Source organism: Pleurodeles waltl, chromosome 4_2, assembly GCF_031143425.1.
Source record: "Pleurodeles waltl isolate 20211129_DDA chromosome 4_2, aPleWal1.hap1.20221129, whole genome shotgun sequence".
Taxonomy (NCBI): domain Eukaryota; kingdom Metazoa; phylum Chordata; class Amphibia; order Caudata; family Salamandridae; genus Pleurodeles; species Pleurodeles waltl.
In genome coordinates this window covers 1033575703-1033597801 of record NC_090443.1, presented here as the reverse complement: position 1 = coordinate 1033597801, position 22099 = coordinate 1033575703, and the positions used below count along the sequence as shown (strand labels likewise).

The window sequence follows — 22099 nt, the reverse complement described above, 5'->3', positions numbered from 1 at the left end:
GGGAGTTCTTGGTCCTTTTAGAGCAGGGCAGTCCTCTGAGGATTCAGAGGTCGCTGGTCCCTGGGGAAAGCGTCGCTGGAGCAGTGTCTTCAGAAGGGGGGAGACAGGCCGGTAGGGCTGGGGCCAAAGCAGTTGGTGTCTCCGTCTTCTCTGCAGGGTTTTTCAGCTTAGCAGTCATCTTCTTAGGTTGCAGGAATCTGAGTTCCTAGGTTCTGGGTTGCCCTTAAATACTAAATTTAAGGGCGTGTTTAGGTCTGGGGGGTTAGTAGCCAATGGCTACTAGCCCTGAGGGTGGGTACACCCTCTTTCTGCCTCCTCCCAAGGGGAGGGGGTCACATTCCTATCCCTATTGGGGGAATCCTCCATCTGCAAGATGGAGGATTTCTAAAAGTCAGAGTCACCTCAGCTCAGGACACCTTAGGGGCTGTCCTGACTGGCCAGTGACTCCTCCTTGTTATTCTCATTATCTCCTCCGGCCTTGCCGCCAAAAGTGGGGCCGTGGCCGGAGGGGGCGGAGAACTCCACTAGCTGGAGTGCCCTGTGGTGCTGTAATAAAGGGGGTGAGCCTTTGAGGCTCACCGCCAGGTGTTACAGTTCCTGCAGGGGGAGGTGTGAAGCACCTCCACCCAGTACAGGCTTTGTTACTAGCCACAGAGTGACAAAGGCACTCTCCCCATGTGGCCAGCAACATGTCTCGAGTGTGGCAGGCTGCTAAAACCAGTCAGCCTACACGGGTAGTTGGTTAAGGTTTCAGGGGGCACCTCTGAGGTGCCCTCTGGGGTGTATGTTACAATAAAATGTACACTGGCATCAGTGTGCATTTATTGTGCTGAGAAGTTTGATACCAAACTTCACAGTTTTCAGTGTAGCCATTATGGTGCTGTGGAGTTCGTGTATGACAGACTCCCAGACCATATACTCTTATGGCTACCCTGCACTTACAATGTCTAAGGTTTTGCTTAGACACTGTAGGGGCACAGTGCTCATGCACTGGTGCCCTCACCTATGGTATAGTGCACCCTGCTTTAGGGCTGTAAGGCCTGCTAGATGGGTGACTTATCTATACTGCATAGGCAGTGTGAGGTTGGCATGGCACCCTGAGGGGAGTGCCATGTCGACTTACTCGTTTTGTCCTCACCAGCACACACAAGCTGGCAAGCAGTGTGTCTGTGCTGAGTGAGGGGTCCCTAGGGTGGCATAAGATATGCTGCAGCCCTTAGAGACCTTCCCTGGCATCAGGGCCCTTGGTACCAGGGGTACCAGTTACAAGGGACTTACCTGGATGCCAGGGTGTGCCAATTGTGTAAACAAAAGTACAGGTTAGGGAGAGAACACTGGTGCTGGGGCCTGGTTAGCAGGCCTCAGCACACTTTCAAATCAAAATTTAGCATCAGCAAAGGCAAAAAGTCAGGGGGTAACCATGCCAAGGAGGCATTTCCTTACAATGAGCAATTGTGTAAATATGCATAATATCCTGCTTTACCATTCCCAACCCTCGCATCCCTCAATACTACTTTTTACCTACAAACATTCTGCAGCCCTTCAACACATGCTGCAGCCCTTAGAGACCTTCCCTGGCATCAGGGCCCTTGGTTCCAGAGGTACCAGTTACAAGGGACTTATCTGAGTGCCAGGGCTGTGCCAATTGTGGAAGCAAAGGTACAGTTTAGGGAAAGAACACTGGTGCTGGGGCCTGGTTAGCAGGGTCCCAGCACACTTTCAATCAAAACTTAGCATCAGCAAAGGCAAAAAGTTAGGGGGTAACCATGCCAAGGAGGCATTTCCTTACACTGTACAAGGGATGGCGGTTTCTTGGCTCTTGGTTTGCTTCAGAATTAAGATGTTTCTCTTAGAATATAGACTGTAACTTAGTCATGCTCTGCACGTCATGAGGTGATAGAAATATATATTGTTTGGTGTGGTGATTCACTATTGTGATTTGAATTACAAGCCCACAAGCCGGTCCCTCCCCAGCTCATCCTGTTGTCTCTGTAGTCTGAATAAAAGGGGACAACCTACCGAAATCTGGGTTCTCTTTACAGATGTTTCTCCATTCTCGTGTTTGGCAGCTGCGGCTGGTTTGGGGTGCTGGCCTTGGGTGATCACGACCAATGTCTTTCTATACCTCACCGAAGGCTTTTGGGTTTGAGTCTTGCGATGGACACCGGGCACCAATACCACCTGCAGCGAAGTACAGCACAGCAGCGACCAGGAAGAGATTGGGTGGTCGCATCAATTCCACCCAATGTTCACCACTCAAAGCCTCTTTCCACTCCATCTCTTTCTGCTGTCCTTGACACGACAGAAGAAACAAACAGATACCAATCAGCTTTTACTGCTGCTCCAGCCTGTGCAGCCAACCTGCTAGGCCACGTCCCAATCAGCTCTGGAACACAGGCACCCATAGGCATCTCTCCTCCTTGTGGGGACTCTCTCGCGAGGAGCAGGTTGACTGCTGTATAGCATAGTAAAATCCACGAGTCATCTCTGGGTATTCCTGTCCCTCTTGGGTGACTGCTCATTAAAAAGAACAAGAAGTGATGGATGAAAAGCTGCTATAAATGTCAGCTGCTGAGAATTACTCTTACTCTGGACGGCATTCCAGTCTCTCTTCTGGGTTGCTGTGCCTTTGCAGAAAGACATTAACTATATACAAATTAACTTTGATCCTGACCTTACAAGAACATACTGCTAGTGCATGTCTCCTCTCTGTCGGAGCACAAGCCACCCCGGACTGTGCATAGAGGGCACCTACTGCAACCTGCGTCAACATCTCCAGTGTTTAGCCCCAGTGAACTCTACCTTGACAAATGGACTGAGGCATGCATGGGTAGGTGCAGCAGTGGGTGAGCCTCAGATGGGGGCAGCAGCAGCCTTCTTATCAGGCCAGGTCAGGGATGGCCACCTGATGTCTCTCTTTTAATATGGCCTTCTGGTCCATTTCACTTATTTTCCCAATAAAACACTAATGCCCACTTGTCAGCTGGTCGCCGGCATCAGTGTTTCTGTATACAATCAACCAAACTACCTAATATGTCGTTGTCCTATTTACTGTTCAGAATTCGCAACACCTACCTAATCGTCATTCACTTTATGCACCATTGCGAGATGCAGAACAACAATCTATCTGAAGTAAAGCTTTTAGCAAGACACCTGCCATGAAGGAATTGATACAGATGGATAAACCTTTGTGATTACACGTTTCCCTCCATGTGGCGACTGCGTTGTGGCAAGGTCTCGTTTCTCCTGGCTACATTGCCTCAATATCTGCTTTTTTTCCCCTTGGTTCCAGTTATTAGACAGCGACCAGGAACTTTACCGGAACTTCCCTCTCACCATTTCTGAGCGGTGGCAGCAGGAAGTTGCGGAAACAGTGTTTGATGCAGTGAACATGGAGACTGACCGGCTGGAGGCTCGCAAGAGGGCGAAGAACAAACAGCTGGGGCACGAGGAAGGTAAGAGGGCAGATGTGGAGTCACAGGGCTCTTCCGCCTTCAGGTTGTCTCTCACCGCATGCTCACACCACATCTTACCACCCTGCACGTCAGTCCACACCCCACAAGCCCTACTGCTCTGTCCCCTAGAGCAAGAATTCCCATAAAATTCACCCCACGAGGCTGATCCGTCCCAGACTTTCAGTGTATCCACCTAAGATGAAATGAATGTAAATTGATCATATCCGTATAGTTGGTGGTATGAAGAATCTGGTAATGATCCTGACCTGGACCTGTGTTTTACACTAGTGCTCTGGGGTCTGTGCCCCTGCAAAGCTGTCACAGTCAAGATTCTCTACCCCAGGTAGACCGCTGATCTCCCACATAATGCAGACAGACACCACCCCTTAAAGACAAGGCATTTCCACTACATCCCCCAAAGCCATCAATCTTGGTCTTATGCGCGTGGAGCCGTTTTTCCTTTGTGTCCCTCCTCTTCTGTTAAGAATCCTCCATTATCTCCATTTGTTCTTCTTGTTTCTTTTATTGTTACCTTAACTCTTTGCCTTTCTTGTATCTTTCTTTTCATACCTCCCCCTACTCCTGTCTTCTGTTCCACTTGCTCTCCTCCCTGTTAACTTTGCTCTGCTCCCTGTTAACTCCAATTATCTTTCATCTTTCCTCGTCTTCACTTTCTTCTTTGCCCCATGACCTACATTGTTTTTCTTTTCTCCCTTTAACTCTTTCCTGTTCATTCCCTTCCTGTTGTCTTGTGACCCTTCTCCCCCCCCCCCCCCCACCTTTTCCAGCACTCCCTTGTCTTGCCTGTTCTCCCCGTGGTGCCTTTCCATTCCATCCTCTCTGTGATCTCTTCTTCTTTAAACCGCTCTCATCTTCCTGTCGAGTCCTCTCTGCATCACTCTTCTCTTCCTCAGTGCCCGCCGTCCTTCAATCTCTCCTCTTCTCTTTGCACCCCAGAGTACGCCCTCGGAAAGGACTGCATCATGCATGGCTACATGTCCAAGATGGGGAACCCCTTCCTGCTCCAGTGGCAGCGACGATACTTCTACCTCTTCCCCAACCGGCTAGAGTGGAGAGGCGAAGGAGAATCTCCGGTAAGACCCCACCCATGTGCTCTTAGCTCCTCGCGTGCACAAGTTGTCTCTGTGGCGCTAGTAGGACTTTACGGCCTTGGTGCACACGTGGAATGTGTGTGGGTTTTACTGTTTGAGTGATGAGCTGTTTCTCTGAGTCTGTGGTGCTCTGTTACCTCTTGCAGCACCTGTGCCAGGAGCAAGGGCAGATGTGCCGCTCTCTGCCAACGCAAAGGAGATAGTCATTTGTGCACCATGCATAAGGGGTCCAAGCGGACCCCATCATTCACAAGTCACTCTTGGGCCACCCATCCCGCGCAGACAACATGCATTGCATGTCGTTGTCTCCGACACAGTGAATGTGAGGGCCCCCCCTATTATGGGGCCTTTGACTGGGGAGGGCATGTGGGCAGTCTCTCTAAAGGTCTGCCGGTTAAAAAAAAAAGAACAGAATGCCTCCGAGGTTAGAGGTACACTTTGGGTGCCCTCCAGCCATCAAAGCATAGCACTGATGACCGACAAATCCGAGAAGACGTGAGGCATCTTCACCGGACGTGCACAACAGGAACAACACCAAGGGCTGTTAAGAAAAGTGTCCTAGGACAAGGCGAGGCAGCCTTATCAAGCTATGCCGGGGCATGTCCCCTTCTCTGCATGTATCTTGGGGACCAGAGGGAGCAATATGAGATGTTGCACCATGTACTGAGAGCCCCCTTTCTCTTGCTTTCGTTGTGTGGGATCCCCGACGTCTCATGTCTGCATCTCTTCTGCTGTTTGACTGTCCTTGGGATGTAGGGAGGGGCAAGAGTGTGACCCAAAGGATTGTCCCCCTGTATGCATCGTCTTTTTGGTCCTCATTTGCTGCTCCACCTCTGTCTCTACCAGGGGTGATCTGTCACCCTTTTGTCCTGCTGCGTTTGTGACTCAGAGGTAGGTTGTATCTGTAACATCTCTCCAGGTGCTCATCCGTCTCAGAGGTGTGGGTGCTGTGCATCTGTTCCCTTCTCTTCTGGTGCACGATGTGATGTCCTGTTCCCTTCTCACCAGCTGTGCCTGCATCTCTAGTGTCTCTGGAGTGAGGAAGATGCTTGTGGCTTGGGGATACTGTACCTCTGTCTGACCTGTCCCCTTCTTTCCAGCTGTGCCTGCATCTCTAGTGTCTCTGGAGTGAGGAAGATGCCTGTGGCTTGGGGGTGCTGTACCTCTGTCTGACCTGTCCCCTTCTCTTCAGCTGTGTCTGCTTCTCTAGTGTCTCTGGAGTCAGGAAGATCCCTGTGGCTTGGGGATGCTGTACCTCTGTCTGACCTGTTCCCTTCTCTCCAGCTGTGCCTGCTTCTCTAGTGTCTCTGGAGTGAGGAAGATGCCTGTGGCTTTGGGATGCTGTACCTCTGTCTGACCTGTCCCCTTCTCTCCAGCTGTGCCTGCATCTCTAGTGTCTCCGGAGTGAGGAAGATGCTTGGAGATGCTGTACCTCTGTCTGACCTGTCCCCTTCTCTCCAGCTGTGCCTGCTTCTCTAGTGTCTCTGGAGTGAGGAAGATGCCTGTGGCTTGGGGATGCTGTACCTCTGTCTGACCTGTCCCCTTCTCTCCTGCTGTGCCTGCTTCTCTAGTGTCTCTGGAGTGAGGACGATGCTTGGAGATGCTGTACCTCTGTCTGACCTGTTCCCTTCTCTCCAGCTGTGCCTGCATCTCTAGTGTCTCTGGAGTGAGGAAGATGCCTGTGGCTTTGGGATGCTGTACCTCTGTCTGACCTGTCCCCTCCGACTGTGCCTGCTTCTCTAGTGTCTCTGGAGTGAGGAAGATGCCTGTGGCTTGGGGATGCTGTACCTCTGTCTGACCTGTCCCCTTCTCTCCTGCTACAGTTGTGTCTGCGGTGGGGTGCGATGCATTCGTCTTACATGTACCCTTCTCCTGCGTCACCTGTGTGTTTGGGTTGGAGCTGAGATGTCCAGTTTAATCTGTGTCCCCATTGCTCCTACCCGCTTCAGTCTCTGGTGTGAGTCTCCTGTCTCTTAGGGGTTGTGCAGTACTTTGCTCTGCCACCTTCTCTCCTGCTGTGCTTGTTCCTTAAGTGAGGCTCCTGTGTGTCATGGGTGGGATACTTTGCATCTCTAACTTGTCCCCTTCTCTCCTGCTCTTCATGTGTTTGGAGTGAACATGCTGTTTCTTGGTGAATGCGGGAGAAGTTCTGTGCCTCTGGAGTGGGATCACTGTGGCTCCGTCTGACCTGTTCCCGTTTTCCTGTTCTTCCTTGTTACTGCAGCAGAGCCTTCTGGCCATGGAGGAGATTCAGAGCGTGGAAGAGACGCAGATAAAGGAGAAGAAATGCATCCTGCTGAAGATCCGGGGTGGCAAACAGTTCATCCTGCAATGTGATGTAAGTCTCAACCTTCTCCCTCTGAAAGACCCAACCCTTTTCTTCTCCTTTCTCCCCACCAACACCACTGGAGTCAAAATGTGATCCCTCAGAAGGGCAAGAACTCTGGGGTCCATTCACGAAGGTAAATCTACAAGTGAGCAAATCTACACGTGTCAATTTACTCTTACACTTTTGAGTAAATGTACTAATTTTGGCGGTTCACTATTTCCACATGTAAATTTACTCAGGTGTAGACTTGCATGTTTCCACGCCCAGAAACCAGAGGGCGGAGCCTAATTTATTACTGTATTTTACGATTCCTTGCACTTGGCATTGGCCTCCGCGGCAAAGATCGCCACCATCTCCCTTTAGTGAACCGTAGGGAAACGTTTATTAAACTTAAAAAAATACATATTAAAACTCTCATGGTAAATATTAATGTAAGATAAATTTATTAATTTATTCTAAGCGTAGAACAAATTAAATAACGTGTTATAGTATTTTAACTTCATTTTAAATTACATAATAAATTTTAATCTGTTAAATTTAAAATATAATTATTATTCTTGAAAAGAATCCACCTACAGTAACATTTTAACATCTATTTACTATGTATAAAAAATTAAGGAAAGGCATTAAGAGAAATTTTGGACTGAAGAGCAGTGGGAAACTATCAGTACTTACCCATCACTTGGGCTGGACTTGATAGGAATTCGATCATAGTCTGCATTCCATCCATCTTTAGGGCAGTATCTCGGAGTATCTTTGGCTAAATCATGTACATATTCCCTTACTGTAGGCAGATTGGCCAATTGAAAGGTGCAGTACTGGCCCTTGTGCGATTCCCATCCTGTGCCATTCTACCCTGTATATAGTTTCACATTATCCATTTTATGTACCTATCCTATACTATATAGAATTCTTTATCTTTGGTTGCTTGTTCAGAAATTTCAGTAATATGACTCGATGTGATACATATCCTGGACTGGGCTGTTGCATCTTGAACATAATTGTGTACCATACATTTTTATTTACCTACCCTATACAATATATTGCACTGTGGTGGTTTTGTTCTGCAGATTCTGCAGTATGTAAATATATCTGTAAATCCTTGGTATCTGATAGAGACTTCTAGCAGCAGATTCCTTACCTTTGAATAGATACTGAAGCCATAACCCACTGGCGGTGGGCTGAGGATACCACTCCGTACACTAGAAAGTCCTGCAGGACTGAACGGGCAAAGTACGTGTCCCTTCGTTCCGGACTGTCCTTGATCTTCTTGAGAACTCTGGGCAGAAGTGGTATGGGTGGAAATGCGTATAGGGGGCCTGAATTCCACTTGCGAAGTAAAGTGTCTCCGAGCAATTGCTGCTTTGGAAACTCCAACGTGCAATACTGTTGACTTTGCGCATTCTCTGCCGAGCTGAACAGATCTAACCAAGGTTCTCCCCACTGCTGAAAGAGTCCTTACACCACCTCCGGATAGGCATTAACAGCTAAGACCGTCTGCCCTGGTGTTCAGAGAACCTACCAGGTGTTGAACCACCAGGGTTATGCCCTGCTGTTCCAGCCATGTCCAGAGACCCAAAGCCTCTTGACAAAGGGTCCACGACCCCACACCGCCCTGCTTGTTGCAATACCACATTGCGGTAGTGTTGTCCATGAACACCTCTCTATCAGATGAACAAGTTTCTAACCTTCGGTAACGCATTATCTGGTAGAGACTCTATCCGGCTGCAGATTCCTTACACCCACCCAAGCCTGCCCGCTCTGTGGATATGACTGGTAGGGTTAGGGTTCATCCCTTCTGAGGGCCCTAGTTTTGCTCATGCAATGTTGGTTCTATTCATGACTCTGCGTTTTCTGGCTTGGAAGTTTTATGTGGATAAAAGAACTGACGTACGCGCACCGAGGTGGCGTCTATATATATGACGGCCCCAATGATGCTGACAAAGCCACGCAGAGCCGGACGACGCACGTAGAACCAAATGACGCCACCTGATGGTGCGCGCAGGGTATTGCTTAGCAAAAAGATTCCGGATTCGAAGCTGACGCCAGGGAATTCAAAGGAAAGGAATCTGCAGCTAGATAGTCTCTACCAAATAATGGGTTACCGAAGGTAAGTAACTTGTTCGTCAAGTCTGCGCTATATAAAAACCCGTGATAAATAAAGAAGTCACTCCCTGAGATCTGTGTATCTGTTTAATATATTTGACATAGCGCAATATACACCTAGCAGGGCTCTTAACGCTATAGTATGGCTCGAGCACGCGTGGTCAAGGCAGTAAATGCCTATAGTTTGATATTTTAAAAAACAAAGATTTTAATCTGTCTCTAAACCGGGGATTATCAGACTGTTTTTAGCTGCTACATAAGGGAGTTCCATGCCTTACTTCCCTGTCCTCTGAATGCTCCCTGACATATCTGGATGGTTTGTCCTTTGGGTTCAGGAAGAGATGATTACCAGAGAAGCACTGGTTGCACTTTGGCTGGTGGATGAGTAACCTGGATGAATGGAAGCTGGGCTTGGAGATGAAGTTGATCTGGGGCACAATGCACACGGATTTAAACACAGTTCTTTTCCTTGTAGAAGGCCAGTGGAGATGTCCCAGAATGCCTCACCCTAGCAGAGTGGGGACAGATGTCATGTCCATGCACTAGGCCTGGACCGCTACTGTTCTAGGGCAGACACTGGACTGTTTCCTAGAGGTGATCCAATTCTCATCATGCCAACAACGCAGATTCTTCACCTTGTGAATATCCCCAGGCACCGGACTGGATCCAGAAGATTTTTAGAGCACAGCCCCTGCACGCCAGTAGGTGGTGCTGTCCGTGTTGACTCATATGCGGATCTGGAGCTAGCTCCTAACACTTTTTTCTCATCAGTTGACGGTTTCTTAGAATTCATCTTTTGTAGTGTGCAAGGGAATATGTCCCCTCCTAAAGCTACAGGGCTTAAACCTTGTAGGGGCTGTTGTAAAGAGTTGTCTGTGGCAGATCCCCACTATGTGTGTCTCCGTTGTGTTCAGGCCACGCGAGGAGAGTGTCCCCTTAATGAGTCTGAAGGTGAACTGGGAGCGTGAAGCCAAGCTGTACCTTGCTGAGCACCTGAGGAAGCCACTTAAGTTCCATTCCTGCTCGGAAGTACAGGGTGCTTGAGCTGTTCCCACAACATGCCATCGTCACAGTCCAAGTCTTCGGGTAAGCCAAAGTGGAATCACAGGAAATCCATGGGGAAGTGGTCCCAGTGATAGGTTTTTTGGACTGTCTAGATCAGTGGTTCCCAACCTGTGGTCCTGGGACCCCTGGGGGCCCGCAAAGCCTTCTCTGGGGGTACACGACTGCTCAGAAAATTAAATAATATTACCTGATTAGGTCCCCAGCTTTCAGTAATGATTCAGTGGGGGGGGGGGCTGGATTCCAATAATGATTCAGTGGGGGTCCCCAGGTTCCAGTAATGATAAAATGGGGGTTCACAGAAATCAAAAGGTTGGGAACCACTGGTCTAGAACACAGCCTGGGATGAGTTTTCTAGAACTCCTGAAGCTAAGGTATTGGTCAGTGTGCCAGCCCGAGACAGACAGGCTGTAACCACCTCTCAACCCGCTGAGCAGTGAGATGAGTTATGCTCAGTTCTTTGAGCTATAACAGGGATAATTAGTGGAACCCAGCCCCTCTTTCATAACAGGAAGGCACATCCAAGAACACTAGGATTTCTTTTAAAATCAAAATCCTAGCCTAGTGCACACAACATGAATAGTAATTATAATACAAATGAACAGAATAATAGATGCAATGGTTTCGAACATTGTGAACAGCAAATAATAGTGCAGCACATTTTTTAATTAATACAACGTTCTTAATGCCATTATTCACAATCTCACCCTCGTCTCTTTGGCTAACAAAACTAACCTTGGTGCCATGGAAAGGGCCTAATTTGAGTTTCACATCTGCATGCCTGTTAAGAACAATGAGGTTAATCTTGAATGGAATAGCATTGTCTGCTGTTCTTCTCTTGGCAAGCAGGCTAATAGGCCCAGCAAGTGAAGACTGAATGTGCCTCCCAATAGCCTTCAGCAATCAGTGGAAACAATTCTGCATGTCCGGTTTCATTTTTCTGGCACAAAGGTCCTATCTCACCTCTCACAGAAGGTTCTTTGCTTATAGAACATGATCAGGTCATTGTTGAATTTTTAGATTAAACATTTTTAGGAAGCTGGCTCTTTATAAAGTATTCCAAGATGAGGTATACTGTGCAGAGAGTCCAGGTATACCCATATGATTGGACAGGGCAATCCCAAGGTGCTCTTTTAGGGGGTAATGTGATCAACCAGCCTTAGGCTTATCAGAGAGGAGTGTTAGACATCCGCAGGAGGCACACAGTCAGTAAATGATGCACCTGACTCAATGACATCCATGCCAATTTATAAATAACGCATATTTTTATATATGATTGGGCACCAGAATCAATATGATCAGGTAAGTATATTTTGCAATAGAAATGATTACAGTTTTAAACAGTCGACACTTAGTGCAATTTTCTTGAAGCTGCAATGTTAAACTATCGAGGAAAAACATATGTCAAACATGTTCTCAACAGCAATTTACAGGACCAATCTTCCAGACTTAAAGTGAATTTAGGGCAGAGTCCTAGGCCACACCATCAGGTCACTTGGGGTGGCCAGGTGCAGAGGTAAAGTTCGGCGTAGAGTGCCCCGTTGAAGTCAATGAGCATTGGTCCAGTTAGAAAGATGCTGCAGGTACGGACTGTGGAGCCAAGCCAGGTAAGCCAACAAGAAGGCTCAAGCTTATCCTGTTCGGGGACGTGGGGACACTGTTGGTCCTCTTCTCCTGGGTCCGGGGCTGCCGGGTGCAGAGATGTCCTGAGACATCGGGTTTCTATCACCAGAGGCAGTCAGGTGACAGGGGGGCCTGCAGAAAGAGGCTGCAGGCGTCGACTGGGGGTCCATTCCGGCTGAAATAACAGGTGGACTCATGTCTCACCGGGCTGGGGGACGTGGGGACATCTTTGGTACTCTTCTCTGCGGTCCAGGGCAGCCAGGTCACTCCCGGTAGAGGGGGGCCTGCACAAAGAGGCTGTAAGAGTCGTTGAGAAGGAAGTCCACAGTTGGAAAGTCAGGGGATGCTGGCACCATTAGCCCACTTCAACTTGGACTATGGGCACAGGTGCAGTGTTGTGTTCTGGTGTCAGGCTTTGGCGGCCTGGAGTCCTTGCAGTTCTTCTTGGGGTGCCTGCAAGATGCAGGGGAGCAGCTCTGCTACTCCACAGGAGTTCCTGGTTCTGGGGTATAGGCTGTTAGTCCTGCCAGGCTTTTGGATGCACAAGCAGCTGCAGGATGAGGGGTGTAAGGAAATGCCTCCTTGGCATGGTTACCCCCTGACTTTTTGCCTTTGCTGATGCTATGTTTTGAATTGAAAGTGTGCTGAGGCCTGCTAACCAGGCCCCAGCACCAGTGTTCTTTCCCTAACCTGTACTTTTGATTCCACAATTGGCACACCCTGGCATCCAGATAAGTCCCTTGTAACTGGTACCTCTGGTACCAAGGGCCCTGATGCCAGGGAAGGTCTCTAAGGGCTGCAGCATGTATTATGCCACCCTAGAGACCCCTCACTCAGCACAGACACACTGCTTACCAGCTTGTGTGTGCTAGTGAGAACAAAATGAGTAAGTCGACATGGCACTCCCCTCAGGGTGCCATGCCAGCCTCTCACTGCCTATGCAGTATAGGTAAGACACCCTTCTAGCAGGCCTTACATCCCTAAGGCAGGGTGCACTATACCATAGGTGAGGGTACCAGTGCATGAGCACTGTGCCCCTACAGTGTCTAAGCAAAACCTTAGACATTGTAAGTGCAGGGTAGCCATAAGAGTATATGGTCTGGGAGTCTGTTCTACACGAACTCCACAGCACCATAATGGCTACACTGAAAACTGGGAAGTTTGGTATCAAACTTCTCAGCACAATAAATGCACACTGATGCCAGTGTACATTTTATTGTAATATACACCACAGAGAAACTTAACCGACTATCTGTGTAGGCTGACTGGTTCCAGCAGCCTGCCACACTAGAGACATGTTGCTGGCCCCATGGGGAGAGTGCCTTTGTCACTCTGAGGCCAGTAACAAAGCCTGCACTGGGTGGAGATGCTAACACCTCCCCCAGGCAGGAGCTGTAACACCTGGCGGTGAGCCTCAAAGGCTCACCCCTTTGTCACAGCACCGCAGGACACTCCAGCTACTGGAGTTGCCCGCCCCCTCCGGCCCCGGCCCCCACTTTTGGCGGCAAGGCCGGAGAAAATAATGAGAATAACAAGGAGGAGTCACTGGCCAGTCAGGACAGCCCCTAAGGTGTCCTGAGCTGAAGTGACTCTAACTTTTAGAAATCCTCCATCTTGCAGATGGAGGATTCCCCCAATAGGATTAGGGATGTGACCCCCTCCCCTTGGGAGAGGGCACAAAGAGGGTGTACCCACCCTCAGGGCTAGTAGCCATTGGCTACTAACCCCCCAGACCTAAACACACCCTTAAATTTAGTATTTAAGGGCTTCCCTGAACCTAAGATTTTAGATTCCTGCAACTACAAGAAGAAGGACTGCTGAGCTGAAAGACCCCTGCAGAGGAAGACCAGAAGACACCAACTGCCTTGGCCCCAGACTTACCGGCCTGTCTCCTGCCTTCCAAAGAACCCTGCTCCAGCGACGCTTTCCAAGGGACCAGCGACCTCTGAATCCTCCGAGGACTGCCCTGCTTCGAAAAAGACAAGAAACTCCCGAGGACAGCGGCACTGCTCCAAAAGAACTGCAACTTTGTTACAAGGAGCAGATTTAAAGACCCCTGCAACTCCCCGCAAGAAGCGTGAGACTTGCAACACTGCACCCGGCGACCCCGACTCGACTGGTGGAGAACAACCAACTCAGGGAGGACCCTCCGGCGACTCTACGACTGTGAGTAACCAAAGTTGTCCCCCCTGAGCCCCCACAGCGACGCCTGCAGAGGGAATCCCCAGGCTCCCCCTGACCGCGACTGTCTGAACTCCATTTCCCGACGGCTGGAAAAGACCCTGCACCCGCAGCCCCCAGCCCCCAAAGAAACGGAACTTCTGTGCAGGAGTGACCCCCAGGAGGCCCTCTCCCTTGCCCAGGTGGTGGCTACCCCGAGGAGCCCCCCCCCTTGCCTGCCTGCGACGCTGAAGAGATCCCTTGATCTCTCATTGACTTCCATTGAAAACCCGACGCGTGTTTGCACACTGCACCCGGCCGCCCCCGCGCTGCTGAGGGTGTACTTTCTGTGCTACTTTGTGTCCCCCCCGGTGCCCTACAAAACCCCCCTGGTCTGCCCTCCGAAGACGCGGGCACTTACCTGCTGGCAGACTGGAACCGGGGCACCCCCTTCTCTCCATTGAAGCCTATGTGTTTTGGGCACCTCTTTGACCTTTGCACCTGACCGGCCCTGAGCTGCTGGTGTGATAACTTTGGGGTTGCTCTGAACCCCCAACGGTGGGCTACCTTGGACCAAAAACTCAAACCTGTAAGTGACTTACTTACCTGTGAAAACTAACAATAACTTACCTCCCCCAGGAACTGTGAAAATTGCACCAAGTGTCCACTTTTAAAACAGCTTATTGTGTTTTATGCAAAAAGTATACATGCTAAAGTAATGATTCAAAGTTCCTAGAGTACTTACCTGCAATACCTTTCAAAAGAGCATTACATGTAAAATTTGAACCTATGGTTCTTAAAATAAACTAAGAAAATATATTTTTCTATAACAAAACCTATTGGCTGGATTTGTCTCTGAGTGTGTGTACCTCATTTATTGTCTATGTGTATGTACAACAAATGCTTAACACTACTCCTTGGATAAGCCTACTGCTCGACCACACTACCACAAAATAGAGCATTAGTATTATCTCTTTTTACCACTATTTTACCTCTAAGGGGAACCCTTGGACTCTGTGCATGCTATTCCTTACTTTGAAATAGCACATACAGAGCCAACTTCCTACAAGGGGTCTTTGTCGCAGTTGTCGAAGTCAGCAGGCAGGCTAGCAGGGTTGGTGTTGTCAGTCACTGCTCTTCAGTTCTTGCTTTTGCAACTCCTTAGTGCTCTTCTTATTTCAGGCCGACAGGATCTGATTTCCTGGTGCCAGTGGCTCCCCTACATACTGGATTTAGGGGTGTTAAGGGAGTCTAGGGTAGTAGCATATGGGTGGCACAATACAAGCTGCAGGCCGTGAGGGACCCTCTTTGGTTCCCATGCCCTAGGTACCAGGGGAACCATTTACTAGGAACTTATAGGGGTGTCAAAGAGATTGCCAAGTGGGGAACAATTGTACAGTTTTAGGGAAAGATATCTGGCACTGGAGACCTGGATAGCAGGAACCCAGTGCCCTTTTTGTCGCAATTGCATCAAATACCAGGCAAAAAGTGGGGGAGACCATGTCAAAAAGGGGCACTTTCCTATGACATTCTGCAGAAAAAGTCCCTGTAGCCTCTTAATTATTTTGTTTCTCCAAAACCATCCTGTAAGAAAATGGCTCCCTGATGCAGTTACCCCCACGTTTTGCCTGATATTGATGCTGACTAGACTGAGAAGTGTGCTGGGACCCTGCTAACCAGGCCCCAGCACCAGTGTTCTTTCACCTAAAATGTACCATTGTTTCCACAATTGGCACACCCCTGGCACCTAGGTAAGTCCCTTGTAAAAGGTACCAGTGGTACCAAGGGCCCTGTGACCAGGGAAGGTCCCTAAGGGCTGCAGCATGTGTTGTGCCACCCTAAGGGACTCCTCGCCTAATACCTGCACACTGCCATTGCAGATTGTATGTGTTGGTGGGGAGAAAAAGACAAAGTCAACATGGCATCCCCCTCAGGGTGCCATGCCCACAAAATACTGCCTGTGGCATAGGAAAGTCACCCCTCTAGCAGGCCTTATGGCCATAAGGCAGGGTGCGCTATACCACAGGTGAGGGCATAGCTGCATGAGCAATGTGCCCCTACAGTGTCTAAGTCCATTCTTAGACATTGTAAGTGCAGTGTGGCCATATTAATTATATGGTCTGGGAGTTTGTCAAAAACGAGCTCCATAGCTCCATAATAGCTACACTGAATACTGGGAAGTTTGGTATCAAACTTCTCAGCACAATAAACCCCTACTGATGCCAGTGTGGGATTTATTTAAAAAAATGCACACAGAGGGCATCTTAGAGATGCCTCCTGTATTTCGCCCAATCCTTCAGTGCAGGACTGACTGGTCTGTGCCAGCCTGCCACTATCGGACACATTTCTGACCCCCTGGGATGAGAGCCTTTGTGCTCTCTGGGGCCAGAAACAAAGCCTGCACTGGGTGGAGGTGCTTCACACCTCCCCCCTGCAGGAACTGTAAAGCCTAGCAGTGAGCCTCAAAGGTTCAGACTTTGTCTTACAATGCCCCAAGGCATTCCAGCTAGTGGAGGTGCCCAGTCCCTGGACAAAGCCCCACTTTTTGCGGCAAGTCCAGAGGGATAATTAGGAAAACCAAGGAGTAGTTCACAGCCTCAGCCAGGACCACCCCTAAGGTGTCCAGAGCTGAAGTGACCCCACTCCTTGCAGAATCCTCCATCTTGGTTTGGAGGACAGGGACCAATAGGGTTAGGAATGTGCCCTCCTCCCCAAAGGGAGTGGGCACAGGAAGTGTGTAGCCACCCTCAGGGACAGTAGCCATTGGCTACTGCCCTCTGACCCTTGTAACACCCCTAAATCTTGTATTTAAGGGCTTCCCTGAACCCAACTCACCAGATTCCTGACGACCTCACAAGAAGGACTGCTTAGCGGAAACCCCAGAAGAGAAGAAAGGGAGACAACAACTGACTTGGCCCCAGCCTTACCGGCCTGTCTCCTGCTACAAAGAACCTGCAGATGAAAAGCCATGCATTCTGCAGGCCCAGCAACCTCTGAAAAATCTCCATAGGACTGCCTGCATCACAGAGGATCAAGAAACCCCCGTGGATAGTGGACCTGTCCAAAAGAAAAGAAGAAGAAACTGCTTCTAATAGACTCTCACCTCACTCCAGAAGCGCAAGTCCTAACCACTCTGCACCCGACACCCACAGCCCGAGTCCAGGTGACCCAACCAACTAGAGTGGACCCCGAGGCGACGGCGACCAAGTGCCCACCCTGGGTTGACCTCTCCACCCCTCCACGATGACGCCTGCAGAGGGAATCCCGAGGACCCCCCTGACCGCGACTGCCCTGGACGAAGATAACCGCCGCTAAAGGACCCACTGCACCCGCAGCCCCCAGGCCTTGGAGAAATCAACACCCAGTGCAGTGACGTTCAGCAGGTGGCCCCCTTCCCTGTCCGACCAGTGGTGTGCCCGAGACCCCCCCCCCCGGACCTCGCCTGCAGCGCCCGAGTGACCCTCAGGGTTCCCTCATAGAGTTTCATTGGAAACCCAATGCCCTGTTCGCACCCTGCACCAGGCCGCCTCGTGCAACTGAGGGTGTGGGACTGGTGCCTACTTGGGGCTCCTCCAGTGCTCCTCTAATCCCCCCTGGTCTGCTCTCCGAGCTGCGAGTACTTACCTGCTGGTAGACCGCATTCCGAGTGCCCCTGACTCCTTAGGAGCCCACATTGCTCAGCTTTGACCTCTGCACCTGGCCGGCCCTGTGTTGCTGGTGGTGGGTGTTTGGGGTTAACTTGAACCCCCAACGGTGGACTACCTATAACCCAGATACTGGAACTGTAAGTCGTGTACTTACCTCTAAAGCTGTACTTTATTTTCTTCCCCCAGGAACTGTTCTGAAAATGCACTGTGACCACTTTTAAAATAGATATTCTCTGTTTTCTTGAAAACTGTTTACTTGACTGAAGTGAAACAGTTACATTGATGTCTATACTAAGTACTTACCTGCAACAGTATTTAGTTCAGAACTGAGTCTTGTGGTTCTAATAATAAAGTAACAAAAATATACTTTTCTATATAAAATCCTATTGGTCTGGAGTTAAGTCATCGAGTGTGTGTTTCTTCTATTGCTTGTGTGTGTAAAACAAATGCTTAACGTTACCCTCTAATAAGCCTAACTGCTCGACCACACTACCACAAATAGAGCATTATTATTATCTATTATTACCTCTGTCAAGCCTCTGGGGAACCCCTGGACTCTGTGCACACTGTATCTCACTTTGATATAGTACATACAGAGCCAGCTTCCTAAACATACTCTAAATTTCTGATTATTGTTTTTATTTAAAGGGTATCCGTTTTCTTAGAACTTTGTTCATACCTCAGAAACATTCAATTATAGCAAAGAATTTAATTTAGATTAAATACTGTGAATATATTCAAGCAGACTTGATTATCATGTTACAAAGAATAATGGTGTTTGCATTTCACACATAAGCTTTATTCGGCCACAGACCATCAAAGCAATATAATACAGTCCAATATAAATATAAATAAACATCATAATATCATAGCAGAGTTTTAAAAAAAAAAGTAGAGTCCATGTTTGCCCGACTTGGAACAATTTCAAATCATTGTAAATAAAAAATGCGTATGCGCCATGCCATTACTAAAAACTTACTGCATAAATTGTCACATTTGAATTATGGCTTTTTAAAATCCTCAAAGCTAAAAGACATTTCCTTAAGTTCAATTCCCGACATATTTTGTGAATCCATTTGAACCTTGGGATTGAGTAAGCGGGACAAAAAAACATAAAATTTTCTACTGTTTCGGAAGAAGTGCCACATACAGGACAGATATCAGAGCTTAACTTGGGTCCCCATCGGCTCGTCAAGGCCTTCAAAGGTAATGTTCCAAATCGAAATCTGGCATACAAACTTTTGCCTAGTAGATCAGGTATTATATCTAAATATAGTTCGAACTCCGGATACCACTTAAAGTCAATAAACAAATTAGTTAAATGACCATTCGATTTTTGAGAAATGTAATTATTACGTATGTGGGACCAGTAAGCTCCTTTCAGTACTTTTACATGGGACTTCACGAGTTGCTGGGGATTCTCCCAAAAGTTCCTCAATCCCAGCGTGCAAAACCAACCGGATACGTATTTGATCCATGGAATGGACGTCGAGTTAGGGCATTTTAACAATTCTAATAGAGAAAACTTATATATGGCCAGTTCGGGAACTACCCAAAGCCTCACCCAATATAATAGAGGCCGTAAGATAATTAAATCAGCTATTCGTTTAAACCCTAGGTCTAAAAATAGGGGGGTTAATGGGGTGCTAATAGGGCAAGCACATAAAGCCCGTGCAAAGCTATTCTCAATTTTTGTTATCCTACTACTATCTGATGTGCCCCAGATCTCTGCGCCGTAAACAGCAGCACCCTGTGCCTTAGCCACATAAATCTTTACTGCTGGAGACACAACTTTAGCGATCGTATTCCTATAGAGGCACAATATGGATGCTGCCCGGTGTTGCAAGAGCCCAGCACTCTTGCCAACTTGTTCCTCCCAAAGGAGTGAATCTGTAAGTCTCACACCCAAGTAGCTAACCTGGTCCAAAATAGCTCCATCTAACCTAATAGTACATTTCTTACGAGGGCCAGAGCAAAGCACCATCAATTTCGTTTTCTTCGTGTTCAGCTCCAAACCAAAGTTCCAGCAAAATGATTTAAATCTGTCCACAAGAATTTGCAACCCCATAGGGGTTTTTGAAATCAATAGAGAGTCATCCGCAAAAAGGAGATTTGGGATTTTCTGATTGACTAGGGTGGGGGCATCGTTCTGGCATGTCAATAGTTCTTGGACCACCTCGTTGATGAATAAAGAAAACAGAAGTGGTGCAAGCACACATCCCTGACGGACACCTCTTTTAATGGGAAATTTGTTAGTCAATTCGCCTTGATTGCCCCATCTTACTTGCGCATATGTACCTTCATGCATGCGTATTAATAGATGAATAATATCGGGTGGTGCCCCTATTTTGTGTAACACTCCCCAAAGCTTATCTCTTGGGACCAAATCAAAAGCAGAACGCAGATCAACAAAAATGACATATAAAGTTTGCTTTGTCAAGACTACATATTTCCAGTGTAGCACGGTCAACCTAAAAGCCTGGTCAACCGTGCTAACTCTGGAGCGGAACCCTGCCTGAAGCGGTGAAAGGATCTGCTGCTCCGTCACCCAGCTCGATAGTCTGGCTAGCAACTGTTTGGCAAAGATTTTTTGTAAATTATCAATTAAACTGACCGGTCTGTAATTGATTGGAAGATTTGCATTACCCTTTTTGTAAATTGGGATAATTTCTGCACCCTTCCACGTCTCAGGGATCTGTCCTCATTTTGTGATTTTTTTTTTACAGTAGGTTAATGTACCAGGTCCATATAGATAACTCTGATTTATAAAGGTCGCCTGGAATTTTATCGGGACCTGGGGCTTTACCTGACTTTAAACAGTTGATAGCCTCTGCAGTTTCTTCTAAGGAGAAACAAATATAACTCTCAGAGTTATATAGATTCCCAGCGAGTGGAGAAGTGGCAAGGTTAGTGTTTTGTAGAATTAGGGGGTCTAATCAATAATGGTGTTAATAAACACGCATTCTAAATATTTCACTTGTCGCAAAATCATCAACATATGAAAGTCTGAAAAGGGAAGTATCTAGAAAGGAAACAACATGATAATTATGACACCAGTCTCTCCACTCTCTTCCTGAGAAGTTGAAACAATGTCAAGATGCTCCCCAGTTCTGTGTCGTGGAGCCGATTCCGCAGCTCATCCTGAAGCACCCTGAATATCCTGGGCAGTGTGCGACGTCGCAACAGATTGAGGCTTTCAGAAAAGCCATGCTGCATATTTTTGGCTCTCTGCGGTATGCCTTTGGGCACCATGGGTCCACGGAGGGCTCCAGCCAGACCACCACTAGCGGATCCATCTTTGATGCGGTCTGTCTCTCCTGAGCCTGGCTCATATTCTGGTTCAGCCCGAACTCTGGAGCAGACTTATTATCCAACACCAAGATTTACGCCACTTCCTGCTGTCAGCTCTGGCCCGACACCAGAGGAGGTCGCGTTTTTTTTATTTGTCCAACTCAGAGCCGAATTAGTCTCGATAGAGGACATGTCCTAGAACAGTTCTGACACGCCTGGTCCTAGTTCCTTGCCTTTGCCTAGGGGTCGACCTAGAGCACTCCAACAACCTTTTGGATCGAACTCTGACCACAATCGTCCAGTTTTCAGTGATGATGGGGATGAATTACCCAATAATACGATCACAACAATTTCAACTTGGACCAACAGGAGGCCACTGGGTTTGACACTTCCTTGATACTGGGTTGGGTTCTTCCGCTGCTTCCTCAGTGGAAGAGACACCCTCTTTCACTGGTCTTCAAAAGCCAGCTAAAGTCTTAGACTTGTTACATACTATTGAAGTAAAAAGCAATGTCTTCACAGACATTCTGTAACCTGGGCAGGCTTTATCCAAGCACTTGTCATCGTTCAATGAAGCCCTGACTGGCACACTATGCAATTATCCCTAGTAATTTTTTGCCTTTTAAGGTCTCTCCATGGGTTTGCATATGGGCAACATCAAGGCCCACTGCCCCAGCAACAGGCTCCCAGTCCTGCGTGGGGTCCAGCGGTGAACTACCAGGTCCGTAATGACAGCGAACATCCCATTACCTCCAGCATTTGTCCCTAAGCTGCTTTTGTTTGCATTTATCCACCCACTTAAGAGAATGGCAGGGTTAGTCATTTCCTATACTTTGTCATCCCTTTACAATCCACTGAATCCCTTGTCAACCCAGAGCGGCTTTTGGAGGAGCACCTGTCCATTTTGCTGCAGGAAGTACAGGCTATTTTAGACAAAGGAGCCATAGAGGGAGTGCCGGCCTTGGAAATAGGGACTGAAAGTTACTGCTGCTATTTCCTCATGTTGAAAAAGGACAGAGACCTTTGTCCTATTTTAGATCTTCAGCCTCTCAATTTCTTCATGCAGAATAACAGATCCAGGGTGCTCACGCTGACCCAGGTTCTATCTGCCCTGGGTTCAGAAGACTGGATGGTAGCATTGGACCTCCTATTTCCATTTCCCCCATCCTGGAGGCCCACAGGCACATCTTGCTGTTAAAGGTGGGCCATGAGCATTTGTTTGCCTCACCACTGCCCCCTATGTGGTCTCAAAAGTGATCGCATTGGTCGCAGTATATTTTCAGAGAACAGGCATTCCAGTCTTCCACTACCTTG

General features: G+C 48.2%; 1 protein-coding gene across 1 annotated transcript in view; it reads left to right on the top strand.

The window, feature by feature from the left end:
* The window catches only part of GRK2 (G protein-coupled receptor kinase 2), a 258235-nt gene that overhangs the window by 200080 nt on the left and 36056 nt on the right, over positions 1–22099 (top strand). The window contains exons 18-20 of the mRNA XM_069232942.1: positions 3293–3455; positions 4413–4549; positions 6792–6905. Coding sequence (XP_069089043.1) covers positions 3293–3455; positions 4413–4549; positions 6792–6905 — 414 coding nt within the window. The remainder of the gene's footprint in view (positions 1–3292; positions 3456–4412; positions 4550–6791; positions 6906–22099) is intronic.